The following is a 19,285-nucleotide window of genomic DNA, read 5'->3' as shown; positions in this document are numbered from 1 at the left end:
CTGCAAAAATTCAAATTCTTTCTTGCATCCAGTTATTTTTTCATAGCTCTGTAAAGAATCCTGTATGGCACTAACTCTGCTGCCAGTTTTACTTCTATTGGGATGCAGACTTTCAAACCATAGGGACCCTATAACAAAGCCAATGTATAGCCTCCTTATGAATTTAGGTCTTAAGCAATTTTATGGGGCTACTTGAAATATTCTGAAGTGTCTTATTTTAAAAGGTAAATTACAGTTTAATGTAGCCTGGATTTTTTTATGATATCTGTATTTTTACTTTATAATTCCATGCTTTTCTATAAACACCTTCTCTATATTTGAGTATTTTACCACTAGAGGGTTGTATACTTCCTCACTTTTGTAGGCTGAGCTTATTATATGCACCAGACTCCTTGCATCCTGCCATCCTCTCTGCCGCCCCCAAGCCCCACCCCAGCAAGCTTCTTGTATGGCAATTTCCTCGTAACCCCAGCCCTTCCTCCAACCCATTATTTCTTTTCTTTCCGTTTGGGATGTAAGTCATTCAGGGGAATCAACATTTTATACTCTAGTGGGGTGATGGGCAGAGTTGGGATGTGGGGATATTTTTGTGATAGAAGGTACTGATGGCTGCCATAAATGAGGTCTTTGATTTAGAGAGACACTTTCCTTGGCCAATTGAAAAGAGGAGGTTTCAAACATGTAAGGGTGAAACTACCTTTTAGTCTATTGGGCTATCAAAAGGCAAGATTTCTGACTTGTGTAATGCAGTGTAAAAATTGGGATACCACAGTGGTCAGGGTGAAGAAAGATGAAAAGGAAAATGCTGATGGTCATTTTTCTACTAAAATGTGAATGCCAGCAGAAAGAGTGTAGTAATGTACTCTCATTATGGAACTTGCTGCTGAGTGATGTTAACTGGGACTGTTCAATCCTTGTCAGTGTCACTTAGAAACACGTACCTATGAGAGGAACTGCTGTTTCTGGCTGACTGGCATATTAAGGTAGCTCAGTATAAGTGGGCTGGTGACTCATGAAAGAAATGCAGTCTGGGTGGTTGAGCTTCTCCCAAAAGAAGTAGGAGTATTGCTTTTTGTTTCCAAGGTAGGAGTTCTTTCTCTTTTTCAGATCTCAGTGCTGATTCCTCTTCTGGAAAATGAAGAATTACTGATTCCTGGTCGTGGAGACTGTTTAAAAGTGTCTCCTGGATTCCAGTTCTTTGCAACCAGAAGGTAGGCATGTAAGGTAAAATAAACATGAGCGTTAATTGGCTGCTTTTAAGCTGAAGGCAGCAAGAGTAAGGAATTCAGACCAACATAAAGTTCAGAGGGCTAGAATGCGATACACAGACTTTATTAGTCATAAAACATGTAAAAGAAATGCATTAAATATCGAACAGCCTTGCAGTAGGACTGGATCTATACTGTAGCATCTTATGCAACCATTACTTCAGCAAGATTGAAGGCTTTGTAGGTTAAAAGTAAGAAAGTCAACAAATATTCAGATTGGATGGTCCTTCATTTTCCTTTATGGAGAGTTTTTGGCTCAGAATGATATGTTCTGATTTTCATGTTGTTAAAACTAATATGTAAAATATTTGATTCTCACATTTTTGTAGTGCTTATGAAAGTTGGAAGAATACCGAAGTATATATAGTGCACCATTTAAAAGAATATTGTTGAGCAACATTTTTGCTATACTTTTTAAAACTTAAACAACTTTTTCCTACTGCTTATGTTTTCCTTCGAGAAAACATTTTCTTCCTGTTGATCATTGTTCAGGCTACGATTTACTCACGAGTATTTTTAGTAAAAGTCATAAAGAAAAATTCATGATCCCTGACCTGTCCATGACTTTTACTAAAAATACCCCTGACTAAATCCTGGGGGCTCTGGCCGCTCTGTGACTGCTGCTGGGGCAGTCCCCAGGGCCAGTCACACTGGCTGTTGTTCGGGCGGTCCCTGGGGCCGCCCCAGCAGCAGCTGATGTGGCTGGCCCTGGGGCTACTCCAGAAGCGGCTGATGTGGCTGTCCCTGGGGCCACCAGAGCAGCTGGCCTCTGAGCCAGCTGCTTGGGTGGCCCTGAGGTCAGCCACACTGGCCTCTGCAGAAGTCATGGAGCCTTAATCATTGTTTGTTATTTGGGAGCTTAACCCAATGTGCATATGTCTTGATATAGTAGAATTGTAAGCTCTGTTGATGTTACTCTGGTGCTTCACACCTCTTTGGCGGAGCTGTGTCAAAGTATTATTGGGACAGTCTCTAAATAGTCATGAGTGGGTTTCGTTTTCTTTAAATTGAAGGAGTGAATTTAAAAAAACAAGGATAGAATTTCAAGACGTGTAAGTAAAAGGCTGATAATCAGTTGCATGCACAGGACTGCTGCCATGGCGGGCATGGCATGGGCTTTGAAGGTGTGGGAGGTGTCTTAATGTGCAGCAGTAGGTTTTGCTGGTGCGACTTCCTGCTGCTATGGGAAGCCAGTAGATGGTGAGTTCAGAGAAAACTCTGTCAGGGAATTGAGTCAGGTGAGAAGATCCATGGGCAGCTCCTTGTTCATCCTTACACTGCTGCAAAGGAAAGTGGAAAAACAGGGCAAAAATGAGGAGTATCTGGCAAGGAAGAAGGAGCAAAACAGGAGGCGGTAAAGATGGGGAGCAGTGAAAACTGGAATAACAAGGGCGGAGAGAGTGACGAGAAAAGTGAGACCAAGACGGGGCGAGAAACAACTGGTGACAGTAATACAGTGGCAAACAAGCAGGGATCGGAGGACAAGGGCAGTGCCCTTTCTTGTATGTGTGAAATGTGATCTCTGCAACAGGAAATTCTCACTGATGCTATGTCTGAAGGAGCTCTTATGGATATTGGATATCTATGGATATTGAGGTCTGGAGCCATGGGGAAGAGCAATGTCCTCCCAGGCACTGTCTTGTCCAGACCTGACAGACTTTGCAGTTCACAGTTATAATTTCCCCTGGTCCACCTCTGCAGCTGCTTTGAGCCTAGTCAGTGAAAGCACGGATCCTGCAGGAGCAATGGGAGTCAGCACAGAATTCGGAGTTAGGACAGATGCAGCAGCTATGTGTGTGGAGTTGAGAACTGGAGAGGATCTGGGAAGTGAGGAGACATAACTCCCCTCCTCATTCCAAGCCCCTCCCCTAGATAGGGCAGCAAACTTGGTAAGGGAAATCTCCAGGGTAGTTTGCTGCTGCTCTGGCTCTCTCCCTTCTGCATGTTTCTCTGTGGGAATAGGCAGTTTGGGCCAAAAGGAGAAATATACACCAGTAAGGGGTGGGTAATATGGAAAAGAGACAGGATGACATGCAGCTTCTGCTATGGACCCTAGAAGCCCTGTGCATTCAGATTAGACCAAGACAAATGTGCTAAACTTACTAGTTCTTTGAGGCATTGGAATAGTCCTATGGTAGAATATGGAATTTTAAATTCTTCAGTTAAACTGTATGTAATAAGCTATATGACTCCATTGGGTGTGTTTGTTTAATTTAGAGTCTTCAGCTGTGGTGGTGGTTGGTATCGACAACAAAACAGTCATGCTACTCTTCTGGACAAGCATTGGACCAAAATTCGGATGGATAACATGAATAAAGCAGAACTCAAAGAGGTAGGTGGAGTAATGTTGTTAGAGCACCAGACGTTGTTCCAGAGTTAAGGTTTACAACAGAGATTCCATAATAAGCCTGATTCTTGTTTTTGTTGTTCAAAATCCACAAAATAGTCATATTGGCTTCAAAATGGATAGGTTAGATCTGGGGCAAAGGAATACTTATTCTACAAAGCTTGGAAGTGAATCAGAGAGAGATTTTGGGCAACCTCAAAATAGAACCGTTCAGCACAATTCTTAACATCTCTAGGGAATGTCTACTTTGGTTGAGCTTAGTATAGTACATCAAATGACTGCTGGAGAAGAAAGCTTCCATTTAAAAAGTAATTCTCTAGCCCTTTTCTTTGCAGATATAGACCTCAAAGTGCAATCTGAGTGTGAAGAAGGCTTGTCAATGGGAGGAAGACTTTTTTGGTTCTTTTTGTGCCCCTGCCCCTCCCCCCCGACCCCCAATCAAAAGACTTGAGGGGAATTTTAACCCTTCTAATTCTCATGGAGGTGTAGAAGGGATCCACAAGCCTCTTAGGGTACGTTTACGCTACAGTTAAACATCCATGGCTGGCCCGTGTCAGCTGATTCATGCTTGCAGGGCTGTAAAATTGTGGTGCAGGCATTTGGGTTTGGGCTGGAGCCCAGGTTCTGGGACCCTCCCCATCACGTTTCACAACATGACCTGGGGTTATGCCCTAATTTATCTCTAACTTGCCTCTGAATTGTCTCACTTCACTTGACCCATCTTCTACCAGGCCTCGCTTGACTGTTGTCAAGCCTGGTTTTAGGAAACCGATTTTTGGGCCTAGAGTAGATTCCGTTTGTTAGCAACCTCTTGGTTGCCAGCAAAAAGTTGCTATTGTCCAACAATTGCTAATAAGCAGAAAGTAGCTTTCTGAGGCAGCAGCCAGAGAAGGAAATGCTGGGATGTGCCTTCCCTGGGTGCAGCCCACAAACCTGCTTGTGGGCAGACAGCAACAAGGAGGGGGGCAGCAGCCCGAATACCAGGGTTTTCCAGGGAATAGGTGTACTGGGGGCTCATGGAGCTGCACGGTACCTCTCTCTGCATCCTTTGGCTCAGCATGTCCCAGCACTTTCTTCCCTATATGGAGTGCCCTGACAGGGTGCAGTCGGGAGAGTGCAGGTACCGGGAGAGATACCATGCAGCTCTGGCATCTGGGCTACAGCAGCTTCCTCCCACTCTGCCTACAGCCTCTTCTCCCAGCCCACAGCCTGTTATCTCCTGTGTGGTCCCTGTGTGCAGGTTTGCAAGCTGCCATCCCAGAAGGAAGCTCTGGGACCAGCTGAGCACCAGCCACAGGCTCATTTGCACCGCTGCAGCCAGGGAAGGCAGGTCTCAGCACTTGCTTCCCTATCTGCAGCTCTGCAAACCTGCATGCAGAGTGTGCTCGGCCCATCCCAGTGCTTCCTTGTGGGGCTGCATCCCTACAAACTTGCCTGAAGGTGGATCCTTTTTTCTCAAAAATACGGCTAATAAGCAGCATGTTGTTGCCAATATCCAAACCCCATTTACATTAAAATCAATTGGACGGGATTGGTTCCTGGCAAAACATTGTTATTAACTGGAAGTTGTTAATATCCAAGTTTCTATTAAGCAGAATCTCCTGTACTTACATTTCAACACAGTTCTGTATAACATAAGCAAGCACCATAGAATCATAGAACTGAAAGGGACCTCGAGAGGTCATCCCCTGCACTCAAGTCCAGTCCCCTGCACTCAAGGCAGGACTAAGTATTATCTAGACCACCCCTGACAGATGTTTGTCCAACCTGCTCTTAAAAATCCCCAATGATGGAGATTCCACAGCCTCCTTAGGCAATTTATTCCAGTGCTTAACCACTTAGACAGTTCGGAAGTTTTTCCTAATGTCCAACCTTAACCTCCCTTGCTGCAATTTTAGCCCATTGCTTCTTGTCCTATCCTCAGAGGTTAAGAAGAACAATTTTTCTCCCTCCTCCTTGTGACAATCTTTTATGCACTTGAAAACTGTTACGTCCCCTCTCAATCTTCTCTTCTCCAGACTAAACAAATCCAATTTTTTCAATCTTCCTTCATAGGTCATATTTTCTAGACCTTTTAATAATTTTTGTTGCTTTTCTCTGGACTTTCTCCAATTTGTCTACATCTTTCCTGAAATGTGGTGACCAGAACTGGACACAATGCTCCAGTTGAGGCCTAATCACCATGGAGTAGAGCGGAAGAATTATTTCTCATGTCTTGCTTACCATATTCCTGCTAATACATCCCAGAAGTATGTTTGCTTTTTTTTTTTTTTTGCAACAGCGTTACACTGTTGACTCATATTTAGCTTGTGATCCACTATGAGCCCCAGATCCCTTTCCGCAGTACTCCTTCCTAGGTAGTCATTTCCCATTTTGTATGTGTGCAACTGATTGTTCCTTCCTAAGTGAAGTACTTTGCATTTGTCCTTATTGAATTTCATCCTATTTACTTAAGATCATTTCTCCAGTTTTTCCAGATCATTTTGAGTTTTAATTCTATCCTCCAAAGCAGTTGCAACCCCTCCCAGCTTGGTATCACCCGCAGATTTTATAAGTGTACTCTCTATGCCATTATCTAAATCATTGATGAAGATACTGAATAGAACCGGACCCAGAACAGATCCCTGCGGGATCCCACTTATTATGCCCTTCCAGCATGACTGTGAACCACTGATGATTATTCTCTGGGAACAATTTTCCAACCAGTTATGCACCCATCTTATAGTAGCTCCATCTAGGTTGTATTTCCCTAGTTTGTTTATGAGAAGGTCATTCGAGACAGCATCGAAAGCCTCACTAAAGTCAAGATATACCACATCTACCCCTTCCCCCCCAATCCACAAGGCTTGTTACCCTGTCTAAGAAAGCTATCAGGTTGTTTTGACACAATGTGTTCTTGACAAATCCATGCTGAATGTTATTTATCACCTTATTATCTTCTAGGTGTTTGCAAATTGGTTGCTTAATTATTTGCTCCATTATCTTTCCGTTACAGAAATTAAGCTGACTGGTCTGTAATTCCCCAGGTTGTCCTTATTTCCCATTTTATAGATGGGCACTATATTTGCCCTTTTCCAGTCTTTGGAATGTCTCCTGTCTTCCATGACTTTTCAAAGATAATTGCTATTGGCTCAGATATCTCCTCAGTCAGCTCCTTGAGTATTCTAGGATGCATTTCATCAGGCCCATGTGATTTGAAGACCTCTAACTTGTCTAAGTAATTTTTGACTTGGTCTTTCCCTATTTTAGACTCTGATCCTACCTCATTTTCACTGGCATTCACTATATTAGACGTCCAATCGCCACCAACCTTGGTGAAAACCGAAACAAAGGAGTCATTAAGCACCTCTGCCATTTCCACATGTTCTGTTGTTTTCTTTCCCCCCTCGTTGAATAACAGGCCTACTCTGTCCTTGGTCTTCCTCTTGCTTCATCATTTTTATAGGCTACAAAAGTACTTAGCTTCTTTTTAAGACTGGATCCCCTCTTACTAGTCTTTGTAACTTGGCCTCTTGGGGAGTGATTATCTGAGTATATCCTAATAAAACTTGCATGACCAGTAGTTGGCTTTTGAGTTTATTCAGATTGCAATTTCTGTTTCTCAGATTCTTCAGGGCAGATACCCCAACCTTGCTGCTGTGACTGATCGTCTACTAGACATTTATATTCAGCTGACTGGAGACAAGCATCAGACAACAGAAATCAGTTTTCCTGCCTGTGAGCAGGGAGTGGAAGATACATCAGAAATGAGAAAAGAAAACAAAAGGCCAAATCTGGAGGGAAGAGAACTATCTCTGAGGTAGGTTTGTCCCTTACACATTTATTCAGAGAATATTTAGCCAGCGAGTGAAAGTTTACAGTAAACCTTGGCTTGGTTTGTGGTTTTTTCCTTGGGGAAAAACAATTAACATTGTGAAACATAAGTTAAAAAATTAATAGTCTTGGAAAATTCTGTCATTCTTTTGTTTGTTTTAAAGTCATTTTTAATGCTTCGTAGCCCTCTGGAACTCTGAATCCAAAGGATGTAGAACTTCACTTTCTTGTGTAGTGTGGAATATAACTACTATGCAAGACTGACTGCATAATTTTGATTAAATGTAAAATGTCCTGAATGATTTGAACATCTTGGGATCAAGGGGTCAGAAATAAGAATTTAATATAAAGCCACAGGGATATTTCTCAATGCCTTTTTTAGCAAAATGTATACGGTCTAGTACAGGGGTGGGCAAACTTTTTGGCTCGAGGACCACATTGGGGTTGCAAAACTCTATGGAGGGCTGGGTAGAGAAGGCTGTGCCTCTCCAAACAGCCTGGCCCCGCCCCCTATCCGCCCTCTCCCACTTCCCATCCCCTGACTGCTCCCCGAGGAACCACTGACACATTCAACCCCCTGCTTCTTGTCCCCTGACTGCCCCCTCCTGGGACCTCCCGCTCCTAACCACCCCCTTGGGACCCTACCCCCTATCCAACCCCCCCTGCTCCCTGTCCCCTGACTGCCCCGACCCCTATCCACACCCCTGCTCTCTGACAGGCCCCCCGGGACTTCCACGCCTTTCTAGCCTGCCCCAGAACCTCTGCCCCATCCAACCATCAGCTGACAGGCCCCCCGGGACTCCCACACCTATCCAACTGCACCCTGTCCCCTGACTGCCCCCTGGCAGCTCCGGTCCCCTTACCATGGCGCTCAGAGCATTATATCTGGCAGCCGTGCCGCCCAGCCGAAGCCAGACATGCTGCTGCACTGCCCTGCAAGAGCATGCAGCCCCACCGCCCAGAGTGCTGCCCGCGTGGCGCTGTAGCTGTGGGGGACGGCGAACAGCAGGGGCGGGGCTGGGGACTAGCCTGCCCGGTGGGGAGCTCAAGGACCGGGCAGGATGGGCCCACGGGCCGGATGTGGCCTGCGGGCCATTGTTGCCCACCTCTGGTCTAGTAGGTAAGATTTGCTAATTACTACTAAAACTTCTTGTTGAAAAGGGACACAAATGAGATTAAGGGGTAACTAATGAATATTTTTTCAGCTGTATTCTTTATTTGCACATGAGATTAGTGCATCTTGGTGTTAAGCAATTGTTTATGGCATTCTAATCTATAGTTTGCTCAAAGAAGCCAATCCTGTAGCATACAATTATTTTATGGCTTTTTGTGACATAAGAACAGCCTTAGTGAGTCAGACCAATGGTTCATCTAGCTCAGTATCCTGTCTTCTGACAGTGGCCAATGCCAGGTGCTTCAGAGGGAATGAATAGAACAGGCAGTCATCAAGTAATCCCTCCCCTGTTGTCCACTTCCAGCTCTGGCAAACAGAGGGTAGGGACGCTCAGAGCATAGGGTTGCATCCCTGACCATCCTGGCTAATAGCCATTGATGGACCTATCCATGAACTTATCTAGTTCTTTTTTGAACCCTGTTATAGTTTTAGCCTTCACAGCATCCCCTGGCAATGAGTTGACTGTGCGTTGTGTGAAGAAGTACTTCCCTTTGTTTGTTTTAAACCTGCTGCCTATTTTCATTTGGTGACCCCCTGGTTCTTCTGTTATGTGAAGGGGTAAATAACACTTCCTTATTCACTTTCTCCACACCAGTCATGATTTTATAGACCACTATCATATCCCCTCTTAGTTGTCTCTTTTCCAAATTTGAAAATTCCAGTCTTTTTAATCTCTCCTGACATGGAAGCTGTTCCATACCCCTAATCATTTTTTTTTGCCCTTTTCTATGCCTTTTCCATTTCTGATGTATCTTTTTTAAGATGGAGGAACCACATCTGCGCACAGTATTTAAGGTGTGGCCTGCCATGGATTTATATAGAGACATTATGATATTTTCTTTCTTATTATCTATCCCTTTCCTAATGGTTCCTAACATTTCTGGTCACTTTTTTGACTGCCACTGTGCGTTGAGCAAATGTTTTTGAAGAACTATCCAAAATGACTCCAAGATCTCTTTTTTGGGTGGTAACAGCTAATTTAGACCCCATGATTTTGTGTATGCATAGTTGAAATTTCCAAAATGTGTTACTTTGCATATATCAACATTGAATTTTATCTGCCATTTTATTGTTCAGTCACCCAGTTTTGTGAGATCCCTTTGTGAGATCTTTGCAGTCTGCTTTGGACTTAACTATCTTGAGTAATTTTGTATCATCTTCAAATTTTGCCACCTCACTGTTTACCCCCTTTTCCAGATCATTTATAAATATGTTGAACAGCACTGGTTCTAGTACAGACCCCTGGGGACACCACTATTTACCTCTCTCCATTGCAAAAACTAACCATTTATTTCTACCCTTTGTTTCTTTTCTTTTAAATGGTTACTGATCCATGAGCGAGCCTTCCCTCTTATTCCATGACTGCTTAGTTTACTTAAGAGCCTTTGGTGAGGGACCTTGTCAAAGGCTTTCTGAAAGTCTTAAATACATTAAATCCACTCAACCCTCTTTGTCCGCATGTTTGTGTGACTCCCTTGAAGAATTCTGATAGATTGTTGAGGCATAATTTCCCTTTACAAAAGCCATGTTGACTCTTCCCCAACAAATTGTATTCATCTGTGTTTCTGATAATTCTGTTCTTTAATATAGTTTCAACTAATTTGCCTCTTACTGAGTTAGGCTTACTGGCCTTTAATAGCCAGAATCGCCTCAAAAAATTGGCGTCACATTAGCTGTCCTCCAGTCATCTGCTACAGAAGCTGATTTAAATGATAGATTACATACCACAGTTAGTAGTTCTGCAGTTTCATATATGAGTTCCTTCAGAACTCTTTTGTGAATACCATCTGGTCCTGGTGACTTATTACTGTTTATCAATTTGCTCCAAAACCTCCTCTAATGACACCTCAATCTGGGACAGTTCATCAGATTTGTCATCTTAAAAAGAATGGCTCAGGTTTGGGAATCTCCCTCACATCCTCTGTAGTGAAGACTGATGCAAAGAATTAATTCAGTTTTTCTCCAATGGCCTTATCTTCCTGGAGCACTCCTTTAGCACTCAATCATCCAGTGGCCCCACTGATTGTTTAGAAGGCTTTCTGCTTCTGATGTACACTTTTTTTTTCTGTTAGTATTTGAGTCTTTGGCTAGTTGCGCTTCAAATTCTTTTTTGGCCTGTCTAATGATGACAAAATGCAGAGTAGATTGTTGGATTTTCCTCTTTCTTCTCACATCAAGCACCCAAAATAGTTGTACTGAGTTATATAATCAGTATTATTTCATGAAAAAATATGCAAATACTAGATATATGGTAGTGCAGAGTAGCCGTGGAGTGTGATAGAAATGGCCTTTATTAAAAACATAGCCATTTGCGCGCTTAATATTAGTCATGAACATTGTCATCAGAAACATGTTTGCTTTATTCTGAAGTTCAGAAGGAATGAGGTTTTGGCAAGCAACTTGAGCTTTGAAAAGATTTTCCTTATAAATTACTCAATTACAAAAGCAAGCTTTTTGTAATAACTTTGTTTATCTAGAATTGTTAATGTGGTATGTATGTCTGGCTGTTTCTGATAGTTTGCTAGTACTTTGCCAAAATAGACATTGTGGCTCTTTAAGTACAGTAGAACCGCACAGCTACAAAAACCGAAGTTATGAACTGACCAGTAAACCACAGGCCTCATTTGGAACTGACAGTACGGAATCAGGCAGCAGCAGAGACCAAAACAAAGAAAGGAAAAAAAAAAAGACAAATACAGTACAGTACTGTGTTAAAGGTAAACTGCTAAAAAAAGGGAAAGCATCGTTTTTCTTCTGCATAGTAAAGTTTCAAAGCTGTATTAAGTCAATGTTCAGTAGTAAACTTCTGAAAGAACAACCATAACATTTTGTTCAGAGTTACGAACATTTCAGAGGCCTTGTCTACACTACGGGGATAAATCGACCTAAATTATGCTACTCCAGCTACGTAGATTAGGTCGATTTACTGTGGTGTGTACACCACACTGCATCAATGGGAGATGCTCTCCCGTCAATTTAACTTACTCCTCTCATTCCAGTGGAGTACCGGAGTTGACCAGAGAGCTCTCTGCAGTTGATTTAGCGGGTCTTCACTAGACCCGGTAAATCAGTGGTGGGCCGCCTGTGACCCATGGGCCACAGGTTGCCCACCACTGCACTAAATCAACCCCCAGTGCATCGATCACAGCAGCGTTGATGTAGACATGGCCAGAGTTACGAACAATCTCCATTCCTGAGTCATTTGCACTTTGGAGTACACATCCCACTTCTGTGATACCTTCATGTGTACATTTAAAAAGTAAAATGAAATCTGAAAGAAAATAAAATCTAGTTACCAGCAGGGAGAGTAATTGGATTGAATTGAGGAAAGAAGAGCTGTGTATTACTGTTCAGCTGTATCCAACATATGGTTTCCTCTCTCTCTTGTCTTAGAGATTTATTGAATTGGTGCGGCAGGATTGCCTACAACTTTGACAGCTCTTCCTCAACTACTGCAGTGAATATTTTTCAGGAGGTACAGTAAGACTCAATCCATTTTACAGTTGTTCACTAAGGATGTTGGTGTTGGCCCTTAAGGCATAAAGCAAGACTCATTTTAAAAAAATAGTGCTGCCTTGAACAGATTCTAGTTGGAGTGATGGATGCAGTAACAGAGCCCATAGGCATCTCTATGGTCTTAGACATCTTGGACCTGGAAAAGGTCTTTGTGTAGTAACATACTGAATTTCTCTCTGATCAACTTACTGGAATATAAAATATATGATGGTGTGGTGTGACGTAAGTTTTAGTGGTGTGAGTTTGGGATGGCACATTGCTGGTGAGTGGCAAACTTATGTGTTATGCATATCATCTCAAATGCGTGCCAGTAGTGCATCCTATGTGCTACAAAAACACAACTTTAGGAATATTTTAATGTCTTTTCTTTAAAAATGGTGGTAATATATCCCCCACCTATGACCCAGAGGCCTTTAGCTACTCTAAATCCAACTTATGCAGGACTCAAAGGAAGGGAGAAATTAAAACGAATACATGTAAAAAAACACCTCTCAAAGCAGCCTGTTTTTTAAACAAAAAAATGTTGTTTTAAAGTCTGATAGCCTGGGGCACCTCCAGGGCTATATGCAAACACTGAACTCATCAGGAAGAGGCAGACCTTCCCTCTCCCATGATGACAAGATTCTGTTTTTGGCATTGCTGAGACTTGAAGGCTGTGATGCTTATATTTAGAATTGCTTACTGGGCAGCTCAGGACAGGTTTTTTACCCTTGGCCTGGGGTGGTGATGGGTTACATGTTTTGGTATAGTAAAGATGCATTTCCTGGCTCATTTAAAAAAATAAAGATTGGTTGCTCTTTGAAGTTGCCAAGAGATTTGCAATGTTAGAATAAGTCCTTGGGAGATGAATTTGTGGGCAAGTGATACAGTGGTAGCCTGTTGTAACTTTATTTCACAGGTCTATTAAATTTTAAATTTAAATTTAAATATTAAATTTATCACATGCTTCTGTGTGTATCCATAGAAGCAGGTATGTGGAGGTGATGCCATGTGTAACACACCTTTGAACCTCACCTGTGCTTTTCCATTACAAGACTTACTCTAACATTTCAAATTCCTCAGCCATTTCAAATGTCATTTGTTCTTTTTGGCAAGTGATTAAAAATGGTTTCCTTTCTCCAAATGTGGAATTTTCCCTATGTATTAACCTGGCTTGTTATGTAGAACTGGTATTGTCCAGTCATGCCTTGGAGGTAGCTTTAAGGTGTGGTATCTTGTGACCCATGAGGAGATGCTTATCACCCAAGAAGATTCTAAAGCTGTGACACTCCCAGGTATAAAATGTTATTTTAAGTAATTACAGGGTTTTTAGGGTTCTTTCTGAACTTTGTGTAGTTGGACTCATGGGGTCAGATCCAAAGTCCACTAAAATCAATAAAAAGAATCCTACTGACTTCAGTGAGCTCTTGATAAGGCCCAGGGTACGTGAAGTGTAGTGATTACTGTCAAGTTACAACATATTAATTGAAAATGTGGTGGTGTTTTTTTCCTTTGACAGGCATTAGACTGTTTCACAGCTATGCTGTCCAAGCAAGGGAGCAGGCAGAAAATGGCAGAAATTATTGGAAGCAAACTAAACATTTCCAAGAAAAAGGTATATTGAGAAACGGTTAGCATGGCCTTTATTTAAAATATTCTGAAGTGTTCAATAAATGAATGGTAAAAGATGACTTTTTGCCTGGATAAAACCATTTAATTTCATAGTTACAGGCATAAGTAAAACTGGTTATTCATGTGCAACAAAATGCTGACGCTGATGCTGTTTTAGCTTTTTAGGATAGATACAGTTTGAAAAAATGTATGTATAAAAATGCTTCTCAGTCTAGGTATTAAAGTAATATTAGTCTTAGAGACCCTCCTTAAAAGGACAGATAGTGTATTTGAATTTTTTGGAAATGACTAATTTAAGAATATCCAGGCTTTACACTTCTTAGACTAAATTTTTAAAAATTCTTTTTTTCCCTGCTGTTCAGCTGATGTTTAGAATAGTCTTTGAACAGGGCCCAAGAGCAGCAGCACATACTTGGGCTCCCTCTTCCCCTTCCTGTCCGTGCTCATGACTGCTTTTTGACTCTCCAGTTATAGTTTCAGCCTTGCCACTAAAGCCTCTTTTAAAGGGCCTGGGGACAGTGGCGCTTAAATGCTTTTTATGGGGGGGGTTGAAAGCCAGCAGAACTATCCCCAAACTTTTTACCTCGTGCCGACACCCCCCTCCCTTCCCGCCTCCCCCAGGCTGAGGCTGGAAGCAGGGTTGTGTCTCCAGGAGTAGGGGACAAGGACATGGATGAGGGGGCCGAGGCTGGGTCCATGGCTGGGGGCAGGTGCAGGGCCAGTAGCAGAGTCCCGTGTGTGGCACTGGCAGCTGGGACCCCACATGCACGGCTGGGAGGGGGGCCGGCAGCTGGGACCCCTGGGCATGGGGCCAGCAGCCATGATGCGGGACCCTGCATGCATGGCCAGGAGTGGGGCTGGCAGCTGGACCCCGCGTGCGCAGCCGGGACCCTGCATAAAACCTGGGGGTACTGCAGCACCCCCGCGCCTCTACTTCCCATGCCTGTGCCTGGGGAAGAGTATAAATGTGAACTCCCTCCAGATCAGTGTGCAGGTGTTCTTATCATGCTAATGAATGAGAAACAAAGGCCAACTGACAATCTATAAAACAGTGAAGTTGATTAGCACTGTCAGATGCACAAAGCAAACAGAAAGTGTGTTTCCTCTAGTCTTTCACTGATGAGTTACTTGGATAACTTACAACATTTTCAGATAAAAGTGTGATCTTCCTCTCTTCCTATCTCCATCCTTTACCCCAAAGTTGACAGTATCCCTCCTTTGCAGCCTTCTTTAATGAATGAAAACTTTAGAAGATCTTTGAGAAGAATTCAAAATGTCAAATATATATATACAGATTTTTCTGTTCACTTCCCTCATTCCCCATTGTTTAAGTATAGGAACAGAAGAATCTGTAACTGCCATGAATATCCTATTGAGACAGACATCCCACTCAGTGCCTCTATACACAAATAATATTATGCCTCACCCAAAAAGCTGTTTGCTTTCCTGCTTCAGCAGAGCACACGTTAAACTAATTAGATTCTGATACAGGTTTAAGTAATTGATTAGCAAAGAGATTGACAAAATAGACCCATAATGACATAGGTTCCATAAGAAGTACAGAGAGAAATCAATACTTGTCCAATGAAAAAGGACCATTGGGAGGAAGGAGTGGAACTTGGAAGATTCTTAAGTCTTCTAAGTGATGAGGATTCAAAATGTGTTCATGAGCAAATGAGCTTGTTACACAATGATACTAGATGAACAGAAAACGTACAGGCTATGTTCTTTGCATAAAGTATCAGGCAGAATTATGATATACAGTGGAAATAATGGTGCTTTCTATTTAGGCAGAGTTCTATTGTCAGCTTCATAAACCAGAAATTCTAATAAGGGAACATGAAGTCGCTGTGGGAAGAGTGCGGCTCTTGCGGAAGCAAACTCAGGCACTTCTTATACAAAGGTAAAGATGACTGTAGTTCACCCTTCCTGTACCTTTTTCCCTGGAAGCTATACATTTTATGTTGGAGTCGAACGTATTGAAAGCTAAAGTATAAAAGTTGCATGTTAAGGGAGTCTGACAACATCATTTTAAGCAAAAGAAGAAGGCTGTTTGTTTTGATATCAGAATCTTATATCAGGACTGAGATGTCAGCATGGCATCTCTAACAAATGAAGGATGGAGATTCTCTGTACCTTTTAAATTAGAATATCCTGAAATCAGGCTAGAGCTGGAAATGTCTGGGAAGGTGTTGAGTGGTGACAACAGCAAATCTGACTTGGTGAAGGGAGCATTTGAAGGATGTAGCAATGAAAGCTGTTTTGGTGGCAGTAACTCAGGTGGTAGGGAAGAGGGAAGTGTAAAAACCAAGGATTCTTGTGAGAAGCCCAAATTTCTTTAATATAATCAATAAAAAGTTGTTAACGAAAAAGTCTAGATTTCTGAGCTGTAAATAGAGAAAACAAACACTGGTGTGTCTAATCTGGTATTTAAACGCACATCTTGGAACTGTTTTTGTTAGACATATTTTCTGATTTAAAAGTCAAAACTTTAGTTGCAACCCTAAGGGGAAAAAAATTAAAATTGAAGTGAGAGTTTCTTGAGGTACCTTGTCCTTTACAGCTGCTTTCTCTGGCTTGGCAGGGAGAAGCAAAACTTTGCTGCCACACGCCCATCTTCGGTACTGATTGAACAGCTTGCGATGTGTGTTGACAAAGGAGAGCCTGTGCTATTGGTGGGTGAAACAGGAACTGGCAAAACCTCGACTGTCCAATACCTTGCTCATATTACAGGTATAATAAAGTATAAATATTCCACTTTGTACAGAGGCAATAGAAAATACACAAATGATGACTTTTTTTCTTTTGTTTCAAGGACACCATTTGAGGGTTATCAATATGAACCAACAGAGTGACACTGCAGATCTGCTTGGGGGGTGAGTCGTTGAATTAGTTGATATAGAATGGACTGAAAATGTATTAAAGCAAGCTTTCATTCAAGCATATTTGATTATAAACACAACTGAACTATAGTGTAACTTATAAAAATGGGTAACCAAGTAGGTGTTTCAGTGAGCAGGAATCCTGCTATCACCACTCGCATTCAAGAGCTTGTGCTCTTAAATGGCTTAATTAAGTTCTGTGGACAAGTGTGCAAGCCACAGCTGCTAAAATAAAAAGCCAAAGTTGCCTAGTATATATAGTTATCGAAATATCTACTAGGTATTTTGGCTGATAGTAGCGAGGGTGGATTGCCTATTAGAGCCGTACGGTTAGTATAAAATCACTTTCTAAGGAGCATGTATGCATTTGCCATTTCAAATCTAATAAACCTTAGTTTATAATTGTTTGTTCTGAATTTCTATGTGACCTCATAACATCTGCAGTTCAGGGACACAAATTTTGTCAAATTTCACAGGAGCAGAGGGGAGCTGGCATTTGGCCATGAAACAAGTAACTAATTTCTCTCTTGGTCCTGCACAGCTATAAGCCAGTGGATAACAAATTGATTTGGCTGCCCTTACGAGAGTCTTTTGAGGAACTCTTCTCTCAGACGTTTTCCAGGAAGCAAAATCAAACTTTCTTGGGTCATATCCAGACGTGTTACAGACAGAAACGTTGGCATGATCTACTCAAATTAATGCAGCATGTTCACAAATCAGCCATTAATAAGGAAGCAAAAGAAAACACATCAGGTAAGAATTCAACCTAAGCAAGCACTCATCATCAACAGTTAACTGTTGCAGAAGGTAAAAGTTGTGGTGGTCAGTTCCTTGTCCGCTGATTTGCACAACTTCATCTTCTCTGGCCTTGCAAATGCAATCTTGGCCCTCTCTTCTTATCTATTTAAAATGCTGCTGTAGTGATTGTTTTCCAAGCCTGTCGCTTTGATCAGGTCACTCCTCTCTTTGCATCCCTCCACCGGCTTCCCCTTCTCTAGCGCATCAAACATAAACTGCTTGTCTTCACTTCCAAGGCCCGTCACAGCCTCTCACCACCTTACCTATCGTCTCTCAGTAGCTATCGAAATCGAGACATCCACTACTTATCAGGCCGTGATGCCAGCCTCCATCACCCACTTGTTCAATTTTCAAACAAGCTCTTCCATGCTTCTTCCTATGCTGCCCTCATACTTAGGAGGAGCTTCTCATAAACATCTGCAAGGCTACCTCATTGTCCTCGAACAGATCCTTCCTTAAAACTTCCCTGTGCTGTCATGCCTACAGAAAACTTGACAACCGATAGGCCACTGGTGTGCTGAGACCACTGCCTATCATGCTGAAAAATGTCTTGTAGTTCTCTTGCTCTGCCCCGTCTGTTAGTTTGTCTGTCCATCTGTTGGCTTTTGTCTTGCACTTAAATTGTAAGCTGTCTGGGATGTGGACCATTTTTTGTTCTGTTTTTGTACAGCGCCTAGCACTATGGGGTCCTGGTTCATGACTGGGGCTGCTGCACACTATAGTAATACATATAATTAATAATAATAATTTTAACTTTCATTTGGTGCGGGCCAAACTGAATTAATTATGTACATTTTCTTGCCCTTCCTTTAGCTGGTTCTCCTCAGCTATGCAGGTACTAAAGAAAGCACTAGCCTAAACGGGAGTGAGCATTCTTCAGGGGAGTGTTAAAGACCTTTCCTGTTTCAGCAGAGCACAGGTTAAACTAACTAGATTCTGATATAGGTTTAAATAAGTGGTTGGCTTTCAGGGGAGTGTTAATAATCCTCAAAGACAAAAAAAAAAGTGATTGAAGTCCCAATGCAAATGAAAAGTAATGCACAATAGAAAATAAAACTTACAAAGCTAACCACGTCCGACACTGTGATGAACACTCTTACCTCAGGCAGTGACTTGATCAAAAACCAAACATTATGACGGATGAGTAACAGTATTAGAATATCATCAAGAAACCTAGTTTGTGGACCCCATTCAGTTACAAGAGTGTTTATTCTCAATTTCCTCCATCCCCAAATAGGTTTTGCAGATTACATCATTTCCTGCAGCACCACTTACTGTCTCACTGGATTGGAAAGTACATTATTTCTGATACTGTTGAATGTGTCAGCAAGAGGCAGTGGTGAGCTGGAGCCAGTTTGCACCGGTTCACATGAACCGGTTGTTTAAGGGGTGGGGAAGCTCAGGCGGGACGGACAGGATGTGGCCCGCGGGACCGTCCTGTCTGTCCCGCCTGAGCTCTCGGCTGGGGAGGCTCCCACGTGAATTTTTACTGACCCGACGGCATTCCGAGTCTTCGGCGGCGGGTCCTTCACTCGCTCCGGGTCTTTGGCGGCGGGTCCTTCAGTGCCGCCGAAGACCCAGAGGGACTGAAGGACGTGCTGCCGAAGTGCTGCTGAAGACCCGGAGCGAGTGAAGGAACCGGTTCTTGAGCTTCTGGCAGCTCATCACTGGCAAGAGGCTGCTCCTAAGCTGGGAGACTTTTGCATGAATAGCAGGTTGATTATACTCATGAAATACAATTTTAAGCTCTTAGAACATTTTAAAAATGCATTTGAACAAAACTATAACAGTTCCTTGTTTTAATTCATGGGATCTAAACTGCAAAACTTGAGTATTTTCTTCTCCTTATGAGTTCAGCTAAGCTCCATCTTATTGC

The 19,285-nt window shown here is 42.4% G+C and overlaps 1 protein-coding gene across 1 annotated transcript in view; it reads left to right on the top strand.

Moving 5' to 3' along the window:
• Nucleotides 1-19,285, top strand: part of MDN1 (midasin AAA ATPase 1) — a 164,956-nt gene that overhangs the window by 25,962 nt on the left and 119,709 nt on the right. Inside the window, exons 8-16 of the mRNA XM_077812817.1 lie at nt 1,108-1,211; nt 3,486-3,600; nt 7,221-7,414; nt 11,996-12,077; nt 13,617-13,712; nt 15,520-15,632; nt 16,314-16,462; nt 16,545-16,605; nt 17,153-17,364. Of these exons, the coding sequence (XP_077668943.1) occupies nt 1,108-1,211; nt 3,486-3,600; nt 7,221-7,414; nt 11,996-12,077; nt 13,617-13,712; nt 15,520-15,632; nt 16,314-16,462; nt 16,545-16,605; nt 17,153-17,364 (1,126 nt within the window). The remainder of the gene's footprint in view (nt 1-1,107; nt 1,212-3,485; nt 3,601-7,220; nt 7,415-11,995; nt 12,078-13,616; nt 13,713-15,519; nt 15,633-16,313; nt 16,463-16,544; nt 16,606-17,152; nt 17,365-19,285) is intronic.

This window comes from Eretmochelys imbricata, chromosome 3, assembly GCF_965152235.1.
Source record: "Eretmochelys imbricata isolate rEreImb1 chromosome 3, rEreImb1.hap1, whole genome shotgun sequence".
Taxonomy (NCBI): Eukaryota; Metazoa; Chordata; order Testudines; family Cheloniidae; genus Eretmochelys; species Eretmochelys imbricata.
This window is presented reverse-complemented; position numbering and strand designations above follow the sequence as displayed.